This window comes from Arvicola amphibius, chromosome 7 (assembly GCF_903992535.2).
Source record: "Arvicola amphibius chromosome 7, mArvAmp1.2, whole genome shotgun sequence".
Taxonomy (NCBI): domain Eukaryota; kingdom Metazoa; phylum Chordata; class Mammalia; order Rodentia; family Cricetidae; genus Arvicola; species Arvicola amphibius.
This window is the reverse complement of record NC_052053.1, coordinates 117,721,246-117,736,095: the sequence shown is the minus strand read 5'-3', so window position 1 is coordinate 117,736,095 and position 14,850 is coordinate 117,721,246. Positions and strand designations below refer to the sequence as shown.

General features: G+C 35.3%; 1 protein-coding gene across 1 annotated transcript in view; it reads left to right on the top strand.

Annotated features, from left to right (window-relative positions):
• Window positions 1-14,850, top strand: part of Mipol1 (mirror-image polydactyly 1) — a 204,244-nt gene that overhangs the window by 75,261 nt on the left and 114,133 nt on the right. The window contains 3 exon segments of the mRNA XM_038335748.1: window positions 189-318; window positions 6,437-6,470; window positions 6,730-6,900. Coding sequence (XP_038191676.1) covers window positions 189-318; window positions 6,437-6,470; window positions 6,730-6,900 — 335 coding nt within the window.

Below are 14,850 nucleotides of genomic sequence, written 5' to 3'. Positions count from 1 at the left end.
TCACCTGGTGTTCTTTGAGGAAGAGACCTGGTCAGTTGTTCTCATCAACTTAGACAGTGAATTCCAGTATGGACAAGTTCAACAAATCCACCGTATATGGGCTGCCCATTCATGCCTCAGCATTGCCAGGGCATAAATTTTATTTTGTCTGTTTTTTTATTTGATTTTGATTTCTGTTGTTTTTTTAGCTTTGGTCGAAGAAGTGTATTTTGCGCAGAGAGAACGTGATGAAGCTATTATGTGCAGACTGCAGCTAGCTCTTGAGGAGAGAGATGAAGCAGTTGCACGTGTGAAGCATATGGAAATGTCACTGAAAATGTGCGTATACATTTAAAATTTTGTATGATATAAACATTATAAATGTATGGATTTGTGTTATGGTTACATAGTCACATGTGTTACTGATTGTTGTTATTACACAAAGACAATTCATATACCTATGATAGTTCTCTAAAATTTAGGCAAGCTTGTGGTTTGCCTGATAAGGGTGATAATCAAATTTTTAGAAAGAAAATGAAAATTCATGCTGTCAGCATAGTTCCTTCTTCAGAGTCCTGTTGTCACTGTTCTTACCCAACTTTCTCATGTGATTCTTCTCATTACCTCCATTAATGTCGGGTTTTTTTATTTGTTTGTTTTTTAATATATTGGTGTTTGACTCTGTATGCACTAATGTTAGGGATGTGAGCTCATGTCTGTGTCCCCCCCTCTCAGCACTGGAGCCCCATCTGACTTGAACCTGTGCAGGCTTTGTACATGCTGCTAGTCTCATGTGTTCACATGTGTGTCTGTTCTGTCATGTCTCGACATCATTAGCAGTATTTAAAGTCTTATTGATTCAGTACAATTGACTCTAAGAGGCTGCATTTTGGTAGCACAGTTGATTCTATTTGGTAAAGAAGATCATATTTAGAAATTTTAGAAGTATTATTCAGTTTTTATCTATAATCTAATTTCTTATTATTTTAAGAATACTTATTAATTTATTATTTTGTGTTGCGGTCAGGTTAGTAGAGGTGTGGAGTAGGATGGAGTTGTGCATGCTACCACGCCAGTGTGGTGGTCAGAAGACAACTGTGTGGAATTGATTCTCCCTTTCCACTACGTAGGTCCTAGAGGTCAGACATTGATGGCTGTAATATTCTTTAGATCTTAAATGTCTCCTCCCAAAGACTCATATGTTAAAGGATTGGTTTCCATCCTGTGGCAGCACTGGGAGGTGATGAAGCCTTCCAGAGCCGTGCGTTATTAGAAGGTTGGGCCACCAAAGGGAATATTGAGGCCCCAGTTTCTTCCTCTCTCTGTCTTTGGTTTTTTGTCATCACTAGGTCTGCAGTTTACATCTCAGCATGTTCCTTGTTGCCGTGGACTGCCTCCCTAGAACTCAAAAGCAGTAGAGCCATATGACCTTGGTCTGAAATTATGGCTAAGACAAAGCTGAGCCTCTTTTAAATTGATTGTCTCAAGTATTTAGTCACAGTGTCAGAAAGCTGAATAACAGCCTGAATGATACTCTTTATTCTTTTAGCTGCTAGTAGATACCTCAATTACTATGGATTTTGGCTATTGTGAATAATTCTACAGTAAACAAAGGAATGTTGTTATCTTTGATATATTGATTCCGTTTTCTTTGTGTATATACTCAGAACTAGATAGGTGGTTCATATAGTATTCTATTCTATTAGATTCTTCACGATTTTCCTCTATAATTGATATATGTATTGTATGAGCCCACAGTTTTCTGCATTATCACTTGCAGCTGTTTTTCATTTTTGATTGGGATGCTATATCTCATCGAGGGTTTTATTTGTATTCTCCATTTGCTAGTAATGTTTGGTTGTTTTTCGTCTACTTAGTCACCATCTTAACCAATAATCAATTGTGTTTTTCAACTCCTTTGCTTTTTGCTCATGATTCTTACAATAAACCTGGCTAAAAGTAGACATCAATGACTATATTATAGCCTAGGTGTTATACTATCTTGATACTTTCTTCATCTAATAATTAGTCCCATATTTTCAAATTCATCTTTGCTTAGATTTTTCAAGACCTGCTCAGACATAATTCTTTGCCCAATGGTAACACAAATGGCATATAGTCTAGTTACCAAATGAGTCCTGTCCTAGCCTGAAAGCTCACAAGCTAGGCTTTTACTGCATGCATTTCTCTCAGTGATGTGGTTTTTATATTTCTACCAGAATCACCTATTAATAATACTTGTAATTCTTGAGTAACTGTAGTTTATATCTTTAAACTCTTGCATATTATTCCCACATATTATCCAGAAGCATAAGAACCTCATGTTAAGTTCATTACAGTGACAAACCTACTTCTCTGTACCAGATTTCCACTGATATTTGTGTTTCTTTGACCACGATACCCAATGGAGTCATCTTAAGAGAAAAAAGAGTTTATTTGGCCTATAGTGCAGTAGGCTTCAGGACTTGATGATAAAGGGGAGGCAGGGTGGAGTGGTTCAGTCCATGGAAGTAGGAGCATTTGGCGGTGACAGTCTCTTTGCTGCAGACCAGGCCTCAGAAAATATAAGAAATGAGATCTAGCATACAGGTTTTGTTCCTGATGCTCTACTTGAGCCTATATACCCACCCCTACTACAGGTTCCACAGGTACTACAAACCGTATGGGAAACAAACACTCAAATTTTGAGACTTTGGGAAACATTTCTATTTCTAATCATGGCAATATGGGGTCCATTTTAGTCTTCCAGAAGTTATAAGAACCATGATTTCTTTTTATTATTAATCTATATATTGTTTTGTTGTTGTTCTATATATTGGCATTCACTTATTCCATTAACATTGAATGCAAAGCCTATTTTTGCCCTAGGATTGTCTTTGTACTTCTATCAAACATAATTTTGTCAAATTAATGTGGGTTATTTTGTAGACTAAACTGTGTCATTAATATATATATGAATATATATATATGAATGACATAATTTATTTATATATATATATGTCTACTTCTTTGCCAGTGCTATATAGTCTTAATTTCTAAATCTTTTTATGCCTTAAAACCACATATTGCCCCAACTTTTCTCCTTATTATAGAATCATGCAGTTATTCTAATACCTTTACCTCCCTTGATATATTTTTAATTATTTTGTTTCTATATACAGAATGTTTTACTGGACTCAAATGTTTTTATTTTTATTTTTTGGATCACAAACTCTTTATCATTGGAGGTCATTGTTCTGCTTCTTACTATTGAACTAACTTTCAGGAAAGAAAATGATAATATTGATGGATCAACAGATAACTCAAGAAATGTGACATTTCATGCATGGGTTTTTCACTTAGATTGCAAACTTGTCAGTCAGAATTTACATGGTAAAGGAAATCAATTGAAAGCTGAGCCCATGAACATTTACCTCAGCAAAATTCTTAACTAATTATCATGACTATGTTAAGTTAGACTGTGGTATGCATTATTATGACTTTATAAATGGTTAAGATTCTCTTGTCTACATGCAAGCCCTGTATTAGTGCGATATAGTTTATTGATTACTGGCTATATTTTATATAATATCATTACTTTAAATCTTTTATTAAACCAGGCATTTTTGTTGTTTTATACATGCTTCTAGTAAACTTTACCAATATAAGATTATTTTATATAAAACCGAAGGCATTATATATTTTATGTAGTTGTTTTATATTATTTATTTTTAAAAAATAGAATGTCTAATTTTGGTGTAACAGTAAATGGTACAGTGCATGATTTACCTGTTGAAAGCCTCAATATAATTTTCTGAAAATAATTTTGTTCATTTCTTACTTTAAGATAATTGATCAAGCAAGATAATTGATGACCCAGTCCAGAAAATTATATCACATATACTGACTTCCATCTTCTAATCTATTAACATTAAAAATCTGGTTTCACTTTTTAATACTCTATTTCAGGGAGAAATAGTGATTATGCTATACAGCCAACCTGTCACCTATTTCTATAAATAAACTTCTATTGAAACCTAGCTATGCCCATCGTCTTGCCCTTTGTCTATAAATATTTTAGCACTGCAAAGGCAAGGTTGAGGAGGTAAGGCAGAGAGAAGAAGCTGATCCAAATATATTTAGTGGCTGCCTCTTAATAAATGTTAGTAATTCCTGTGCTATTTAATTTTATTGAGATGATTGTTATGACATTATCTTTTGATGTTTGTGATAAACACATCCCTAAGACCTTGTAAGCAGAGAAATAAGAGCAGCAGTCCTTTCTCTTTACTATAAGTTTATATTATGCATGCATATATACAAATTTTTTAATCTCAAGTTTTTCTCAGTTAATTATAAGTAATAACAATAGTATAATAGTAGTAAAAATAATAAACAGGATTGAGAATAAAAAAAGGGACTGGCTTTGCTCACCTCTTCTTGGCATGTGAGATCTAGCACATAAGGCTCACCAAAAACAGTTCAGGTTTATTTACTAGCTAATTAAAAGTCATTACATATTATTTTAGAACTGATCACACAGATATTTTAAAGTTTGAGAGATACGTTCCCATGCCTGATAATTATTAAGCCTTTTATAAAAAATCAATTTTAACTTAAAAATTGTTTATTATTAGCTTTGGATTTTAATACTAGACTAAATTCAGTTAACTATTTCTAAATTATGAAGAGTTGTTCATTTAAAATATTTGAACTCATTATCTTTTTCTCCTTACAGTAATAATTTTTCATATTGCCATACTCCAAAACAACTTACAAGTATTACAGGGAAATCCCACAAACGTTGTGTTCTGTTGATTATCCCAGCTATAGAAATTAGATAACTTTCCTGTATTATTATTTTTATTTGGTAGAAACTAAAACTGCAAACTTATTACCATATCTATCAAATCTTTTAAAGATTACCAGAAGTTTACCAATCTAGATATTTGGCTAACATCTGTCCTCTCACATTTTAATTTTATTTTTAATAATTATTAAAATTTTAAGTATTCATACTGATTTTTCTGGAAACTATGGAGCTTTTAGTTTGATTTCATCTGAAAAAGTTTAATATCAAGATATTTTAAAATACGTGACTCCATTTAAAATTTATTGGCTAACTGTAAGTGAACATAAATGCTACCAACATTCAGCTACCCTTGCTGTGCAAGAATTCTGAGTTTCTGCTATGCTTTTGAAGTGAGTTCAAAACAATTGGCTACTTTGAAATTTTTGTTGAATAAACTTTTATAAGTCAGATGTCTGAACATGTAATTTGTTTTGGAGACACTCTATAAAAGACAAGAATATTTGCTCTTCTGGAGATGTGAATAAAAGCAACCACTAGATGCTGGTGAGCCGCTGCTGTATATAATTAGGGTCTCTAGACCATACCGTTGTGTCAGTATGTATTGTATGCCAGTGTGTGCAGACAGCGTTTTTCTGCTTATGCTTTTTTTTTCTATTAAATTGCTGTGTTTAAAAACAGCTGCTTTTTCCATGATTATAGTGTTATTTACCCAGTTGTGACATTTGGAACAGTTCTGTAGCATATTTATCAATTGTCTTTAATAATTTTTAGCAACATCCTTTTTGTGTTAAATCCCAAAAGTGCAACTCTGGAGAGGGCCTCAGAAGACAGGAAACTCATTGGTAAACCTTTAGTACAATTTAAAAAAACAATAATTCCAGTTCTTTTTAAATCTGTCATTTACTAATATCCATCAAAGAACCATTACCTAAATTCTGTTTTCCAAAATATATCACTTAGACTGTCTTTTCTATTAGTGCATTTATTCAGTTTATCCATATTAACAAGCATTTCAGTAAACATGATAATTCTTATCAGAAAAGTGCATTGATGAAGAGGAAAATTGTCTTTCTCTTTCAGTTGAATGACTCCATAAAATATGAAAACAGAAAAAAAAAAACCCACTCATCTAAAGTATGGTTCAATTTTGGTCTGCTTGTATATTCGGTGTGTTTGTATACTAGGTGCAGCAATAGATTTTCGGGTTTAATTTAGTGCAATTATTTGTCATTGCTTTTGTGGGACCTTAGTTAAACTTTGTAATAAAAATGCTTGCTTTGTTTTTTTACTTGTGGCAGCTTCCAAAAAAAAAGGAAATAGTTTCTGATCAGAATTGAAAGAACAGGAATAAATATCATGATGAGAAAGAGTGCTTCTGTCACTGGGGAACTTTCTTCATCTAAACACATATGAACAATTGATCCTTGTAGTCATATATAGCAGTAAACATTAATAACTTAACAGTCTGAAGTCAGAGCAGAAGATAGAGAGCATTATTGGAAGACGGAGTCGAGCAGGTGCCACTTTAATATGTTCAGTGTCATGGCTGACTCTAAAGACTAGTCGAATGAAATTACTCGAGGTTCTAAAGATTTAAAAAGCGAACTCATTTTGCTGCACTAAGGAAATGCTACTGATCAGGCTTTCTGTGTCCCTTTTTTCTAGGCTAGAAAATATTAACCCTGAAGAAAATGACATGGTAAGCCATTCTCTGAGGAGATTTCTTGATGTCAGTCTTATATCTTAGAGGCTTAAGTTCAATTGAGTGGGTTTCAAGAACTAAGATGTGGGAAAAAGAAGAATTGACACACTAATAATGTACATCTTTGCTGCAATATGAAAATTCAATAACTTCACTCAGTCAATTTACAATTCACATGTGCCTATTAATTAAAACCCTATATTAAATAAAATATATTAAAACCTCATGTCTGACTAACATATAATGGTGTTGGTAGACATTACAGGAATTACTGAGCAGAATAAACAATGCAGACACTGGGATAGCTATTGAGAAGAATGGAGCTCTAATTGTGGATAGAATCTCCAAGACCAAGGAGTGTAAAAGGAGAATAACTGCAGAAGAAATGAAGGCGGTGATAGACGAGCGGGACACGGCTTTGTCTCAGGTAACTGCTGTGCCACAGAGGCATACACGCGCCATCTCGCCTCTCTTCACACCCGAAACAGTGAATTTTGCTCAGATATTCTTTATTTCCCTTTTAGAATCCCGTGTTATATAAAGAAATATGTTTCCTTGTGATGTAACACACACACACACTCTACTTTGTTGCATTTGGTATCTAATTCACACTAGTGTAGAGTATATAATCAATCAAATATTAAAATATTTAAATTTCTGTACTGCTTTTATGAATATGCATCCTACATTTTAGTAAATAATTTCTTAGTAAAATAATGTTCTATAAAATGTTAATTTGCAATAAAATATACTCGCATTCATGAATCACTTCTATATTACATTTCTTACTTGCATTGCAGTTTTGTAAGTGTTAAGACTGTTTTTGTTTGTTTTCTGGGTTGCTTTTGTTTTGTTTTCAGTTTTTATTCCCAGAACCTGTGTAAATACATTTTGGATCAAAAAATAGGCATTAATTCAACTCTGGTTTCTCCTCTGAGATTTCTGGGTCTATCACAGTCCTCTTACCGGGTTTCCAGTTCTCCTCCTAAACAGTGAGACCACTGGGCCTGCAGGCTAATTCCTCCTTAGTATAATTTGGTTTTGTCCTCCTGTCCTTCCCAAGCACAACTTTGAGGTCATGCACAAGATGACACTGCTCATATATGCTGTGGCTTCAGTTGACACATATGTGTTGTTACATCCCTTGCTTTGTGACATTTTCAGAATTGATTTCACTGTTTCTTTCTTCTTTCCTCTCCTGCCAGTATACCAGCTCTCATTTCCTGTGCCTACTGTGTGCTGTGTACTTTTTATGCCATTAACTTTGTGGTCATATCCTCTTCTTCATTGTTAACAATTCTCTAATTCAAGCATCTCCATTTATGGCCTCCAACTTTCTTAGCTCATTTACTCTGGAATTTGAATCAATCAAGTTCTCAAATTCACTAGTACCTGTTTCAATGGATCTTGCCTACTTTTTTAAGTCTCAGATTCGCCATGTCTGCCTCTTACCTTACCTATCTTAGCTTCCTTTGCTCATCATAATTATCACCAACTTTCATATAACCTCAGTTCTCTTCTCTTTTATCAACTAGTTTTGTTATTTAACCATTTCACACATGTGTATAATGTATTCTGTTTACTGTCACCCTCAGCTACTCCTATCTCTCTCCCATCCTTGTTTACACCATCTGCTACCAGTTACTTTCCTAAATTCACATTGCATGTGTGCGTGTGTGTGAAAGAGACAGACAGAGAGAGGCAAGGAGGGAGGAAGGGAGAGAGGGAGGGAGGGAGGGAGGGAGGAAGGGAGGTAGAGAGGGAGGGAGAGAGAGAGACAGAGAGAGAGAGAGAGAGAGAGAGAGAGAGAGAGAGAGAGAGAGAGAGAGAGAGAGAGAGAGAGAGAGAGAGAGAGAGAGAGAGGAGAATGCAGTCATCCACATCTGCTGTGGGTTTCTGATCAGAGCAGCTGTGTCTTACCAAGAAGATATTTCACAGCCCTTCTTGGTGTCTGACTCTTAAGATCTTTGTGTTCCATGTTCCACAGTGTGCCCTGAGCCACATCAAGATGGCATAGTAACTTGTTTAGAATTGAGCACTAACCTACCATTTTCTCAGCTCCTTGTCCTTTGTAGTGATATATCAGGAAATAGCTTACGTTTGTGAGTTTGAAGTTAGCCTTGTCTACAGAGTGAGATCTAGGACAGCAAGGAGTGTTACACAGAGAATTCCTGTCTCAAAAACAAAAACAAAAAACCAAAGGGGAGAAAAACTACAAAATTACAGCATTTTAATTGTTTGATATCTACAATCCAGTCCAAGTGAAGAGTAATATCTTGAAAATAATTTCTACTTTCAATTATAAAACTTTGAGTTTTACAAGACTATCCAAGAAGTTATGTGTTCCTCACAGGTCTTTCCTACCTCCTCTTCCATTTGGATCCATCATCTGTCTCATGAGAAAACAGACATGTAAGAGATAATAATAAAATAATATGATACAATAAAATAAAAAGAAACACTTCAGTATAGGACAAAACAAACAGAAGAGTCCAAGAAAAGGCACAAGAAACAGATAAATGCTGAGACCTACTTGTTGTAGAAGGCTGCTTGCTCATTCCAGCCACTCAGACCCGAAATAACTACACAGAAACTGTATTAATTAAATCACTGCTTGGCCTATTACTCTAGTTTCTTATTGGCTAACTCTCACATCTTAATTTAACCCATTTCTATTAATCCGTGTATTGCCGCATGGCTGTGGCTTACCAGGTAAAGCTCAGTATGGCATCTGGCTCTGGTGGAGCTGCTTGGCTTCTCTGACTGCCTTCTTTCGCCCAGCATTCAGCTCAGTTTTCCCTGCCTAATTCTACTCTGCCATATCAATAGGCCAAGGCAGTTTCTTTATTCATTAACCAATAAAAGCACCACATAGACAGAAGGACCTCCTACACCTCCTACTCATTCATGCACACTTAAGAATCCCATAAGAACACAAAACTGGGATCCAAAATGTATAAGCAATGGACCTGAGAGTTAAAAAATAATATAAAAATTTTAAAGATAAAATTAAGAAGAAAAAGAAAGAAAGAGTCTCCCCAGTGAGACCTCCTTGGGTCAAACTAAATTTTCATTTGCAAGTGGTTAACGATTAGAGAGAGCTTCTGGGTTAGCGATGGGGGCATGCGTCCGCTTCTCTTCAGCTCTAGGACTTCATCTGTGTAGACCCATGCAGGCCCTGTGTATGCTGCCTCGTTCTCTGTGAGTTCACATGTGTGCCAGTCCTGTTGCCTTTAGAAGGTTTTTTTTTTTCCCATAGTGTCCTCCATCTTCTATGGCCTTTAAGACCCTTTCACTTCCACTTCCAAATAGTTCTCTGAAGCCTGAGGGCATGAATTTAATGGAGATACCTTCTTAGAACTGTGTGTTTAAGGTCACTTACTCTCTGCATATTGTGGGTCTTTGTTTTCATTTCCATCTACTGCAGGAAGATTCTCTGATGATGCCTAAGCAAGGCAATGATCTATGACTATGGTAGTCATTAGGAGTCATCTTCCTGCTATGTTCCTTTAGTAAAAGGTAATATTTGGTTTTCCTCTAGGTCCCAGGGCTACCTAGTCTCATATTCTTGCTCACCAGTGCAATGTCAGGAATGGGTCCAATCTCATTAAGTGGGCCTCCAGTCAAATAAGATATTGGTTTGTTACTCCCACAAACTTTGTGCCAGCATATATTGAAGCAGGACACCATTGTTAATCAGAGAGTTTTTAGCTGGATTGGGGTTTACATTTCTCCTTTGGTAGTGTTCAGAGTACCTTCTGGTACCCAAAACGCTAGCCCGCCCATAGGGGTAAATACTTTGGGTAGGCAACAGCTTGACTCATCCATGTTCCATGAATTGTGTAGGCATCGTCTTCATCAATAAGGCCTTACTGTCTGTGGAGAGCAACCAGCCTTGGTAACAGTCTGAGTTGTTTGGGGATTCCCCATTACATCCGTCAGCCATCGTATCAATTAGATGTAACCATTCCCAATACTGGAAACATTATTGGGTGGCAAGAGATTTCCAATCGAGGCTCTTGTCTCCCCCATTATTTAGCAATTTCATTTAGATTATTTTCATATATGTGTATATTTTAGAAAGTTTCTACTTGTACTAGGTTTCCATACTGCCCCTCAAATGACCCTTAATTTTAGGTGACTCTCTCTATATTCCCTCCATCATTGTCTTCCCTCGCTGTCCCCACTTGACCTTTTATTCCAGTCCCCTTCATCTAGTCCATCCATAACTATTCTATCCCCCCATTCCCTTACTCTATACCTACCCTCTGTGGTTCTATGTATTGTAGCTTGTTAATCTTTGATTCAACAGCTAATATCCACATATAAGTGAATACGATATTTTTCTTTCTGGGTGTGAGTTACTTCTCTCAGGATGATTTTTTTCTTTAGTTCCATCCATTACCTAAGACTTTCATGATTTCATTTTTTAATACTTAATAATATTCCATTGTGTAAATGTACCACATTTTCTTTATCTTTTCATCTGTTGAGGGATATCTAGGTTGTTTCCAATTCTGGGCTATTATGAATATAAGAACAATGCACATGTTTAAACAAGTATCCCTGTGGTAGGATGAAGCATTTTGGGGTATATGTGCAAGAGTCGAATAGCTGGATCTTAAGGTAGATTCCCATCCTCCTGAGGAACAGCCACACTGATTTTCATTGTGATACAAGTCTGCAGTCTGACCAATAGTGGATGATTGTTTCCTTTCCATCCTCACTAACTTACGCTGTCACTTTTAAAGTTAATCTTAGGCATGTTGATGGGCTGAAATCGCAAAGTAATTGGGCAACACAAACTTGACTTCATGGTGGGGGCGGGGAATCTCAAAATTTGGTTGGTAAGAAGTAAGGGTTCAGAATGGTATATGTGAGGAGTTGCGGAGTTTAATATAATCAAAATGTCTAGAGTGAAATTCTCAAAGAATTAATAAAAGTACTATTAATGAAGAAATAAAGCACCATGGATACAGTAGCTCCAATCCATGCCATGCAGACTTCATCAGTTTTTATCAATGTCTTCTTATTGCTGCAGAATCTGTCCTTGGCATCGGATTGCATTTATTGTTTCTGCCCAGTCTCCTCTGCTCTGTGATGCACTCCTGATCTTTCTGCTATCTGGGAGGTTTATATGTGTGTTCTATAAAATATTTCTACATTTTTTGGCATTTTTGACGAGATTAGGTTAGATGTTGAGTTTTGGGAAGAGTACCAAATTGATATCAGTTTGCTTTTAAAGCTTTTTAAATAATGATACATTTTCCAAACATTCTGCATAATTCTAGGAAAATTTTAGTATCCTTCCTATAAATACTGAAAATTATCATATTCAGTGATAATTAGATACATTTGCTAATTTATATTTCCAATCAAAATTAGTTATTTATACTGTACTTTTATTTATAAGAAAATTTTCCCATATCTCTTTGATCTCAAACTGAGTACAGAAAAACTTTCATTCTTTGAAAGAATAAATTATTTATAATTAGCATTTTATTTGATCAACAAGACATCCTACACACAAACCCTTCCTTCTTTCCTCTTTCTCATTTGGTCAGTTCATGCTTGTATGTAAAATAAATTGCAGAAATATCTGGAGTTAAAAGATAGTGGTGAAACTTGCATTTCTCCAGATGACTTGTTGAACCTTTCGCTTCATCATTCCCCATGCTCTAGACCGTTTCCTGTTGCTGTAACAAAATGTGTGAGGCTGGGTACTTAATAAGGAGAGTTCTGTTTAACATACAGTTTTTGTAGACTGCAAATTCAAAGTTGGATGGCCTCATCTTTTGTGTAATAGAAGTGTGTTGTAGAAGAGATCACATGGTTAGACAGTCAGTTTGCGAGATTCCTGTGCTAGCTTTGCCCTTTCTAAAATAACTGCCTATCACAGAAGCAACTGCGTGTGCCACAGTAGTTAATCTCTTTCAAATAGGTCTTGAAGTGAGCTTAACAACCTTTCATTTGGCTTCATCTCTCAGAAGTTATTCCCACCCTAACAATGCCACACTGAAGACTAAATTTCCTTTAGAAGACACATTTGGCCCATAACTAAACAATCAAACCAAAATAATAGGGCATTCAGGTGGTTAAGTAGAAGAATTTTCACATAATTAAATACTTTTGAATTTTGTAGGGCCCTGGAGAAAAACTAAACTTAAATTACTAAACTAAGGAGTCTAATTTTCAGTTTAGTCCTTTACCTTTTTTATCTGTATGCCTAGCCATTGGTACTAGTATACATTTCAAGATTTCACAGATAAATTATTTCATATGTTTTCAAATATCCATTATAATGATGATTTCCTTAGTAGTGTGGTAGGAGACACAGTTGGGTCTATGCTAGCTATCAATAAGCAATAACAGGATCATAGGATCTGATGGGGACTTTTAGCTTTAGTAGCAGGGACTTATTTTTTCCTTGGGGATCTAGAAAAATTAGGTTAGTTTTAGGTTAGTCTCAGATGATGACTAAACAAGGCACTGATATTTGAGTATAACAGAATGGCATTAGGAGTCATTTTATTGATACTTGGCTTTGGGGGTTTTATTAGTTTTGTTTTTTGTAACATAGAAATAGTATTTGGTTTTTCCCTGACTCTAGGTTATCTAGTGTCTAAAATATTTCTAAATAATTTAATGCCATATTTGTATTGACTGTAATGATGCCTTTTTTGTAATTCAGTGACCTCATTTTGCCTAGGCTAAAACAAATACTACAGATGACATCTTCTTTGTGCCTAGAATCAAGAGATACAGAAGGCGAAAAGAAACTAGGGGGTAATCATCAGGATAATTAAAGACATTCAGCTAAGCAGTTCATAACCAGATTTCTGTCTCTCTATAAGCCACAAGCCCATACGAAACACCAAGCTTCAGCCTAGCAAATCCAACACAGAAATGAAATCAAAACTCTAGGGAGACATTTGATCAACAGAAAAACACACTGACCTGCTGTTTTGTAAATCTGTTTTGACTTGAAGCATAGTTATTCCTGTCACTGGAGCATTCTTTCTCTGACCAGTCTTCCTTCAACCCTGTATTGTAAGACCCAATCTAAATATTTTGTGCATGGATACTTCTCTCATGAGGCAATATTGATGACCGTCCTTCCTTCCTGCACTTTACTTTGTATCCTGTTACAGAACTTGCCATAATGTTTTATTAGTTTTTCTTTATGGCTCTCATATTTTCTACTATGGAGATTGAAACTGGTTTTGTGTATTCTGTTTTTGATAGTCCTATGATATTATAGGTACTAAATATATATTTACTGAATTGTTGAACTTATTAGCTTTATTTGACTGATGATTAATGTACAGTTTTTTTATCTGTTTCAAAGTGTAATAAATAAAAATGATGAAATATTTTCCATCTGTTCATGTTCTACTCAGTGACGATTATATGCCTTGTGCTGGATTTCGGCAATAATCCCATGGTCATAATCATCAAAAGATAAATGTTTCTGTCTCTTGTAGAACTTATAATTTTGTAACGAAATATAGGAAATGAGTAAACAAATAAAAGTATTTTCAGGTAGTGGTGTAATTAAAACAAAAGTAATGGAAAAGACTGAGGTTTATACCAGGCTTTCTTTTGGACCACTACCCAGCTCCCAAGTCATGGCAGAGATGTCTATTAACCTTGAATGCACATCCTAGCTTAAGATCATTCTGGCTAGCTCTTTTACCTTAAGTTAATCCATTTCTCTTTGCCTTTTGCCTCGGGGTTTTTTCCTTTCTTCCTCCTGTATATTTTATTTTCACTGCTTCTTGTATCTGGCTGACTGGCAGCTGCCTGGCTGGCCCTGGGCTTGTCCTTCTCTTTCTCCTTGTCTTCTTTTTTCTTTTCTTATTCCTTATTTATTCTTTCTTCCCAGCAACCACACCTATTCTTTCTCTACCTAGCTATTGGAGGTTCAACTCTTTATTAGACCTATTAGTGCCTTAAGCAGGCAAGGTGAAACAAATGCAGCACATCTTCATATAAATAACACACATCCTTACGTTGTTAAATAAGTAGAGCATTAACAAATGTAACACATCTTTACCTACTTAAAATAATATTCCACAGCAGTGGTTGGTGGTAGAATTAATGGAGTGATCAAAGCGGGACTCTGTTAAGGTAAAAAGATGAACTAAAATTTGAAAAGAAAAAAAATTTGGCCATGTAAAGAACTGTAGAGATAACATTCCTTCAGAAAGGAAGAAATCAACATTACCCTGTGAAGAAAAAGCTAATATGTTTAAGTTGTTGATGAAAATACCAAATTCTTATTCAAGTGAAATATTAGAAGAGGATTTTATTGGCGGGTGGTGAGGTAACCACAAATCTGAACTGTGCTGTAAGCTGGCCTTCATTAGCGGGAGAA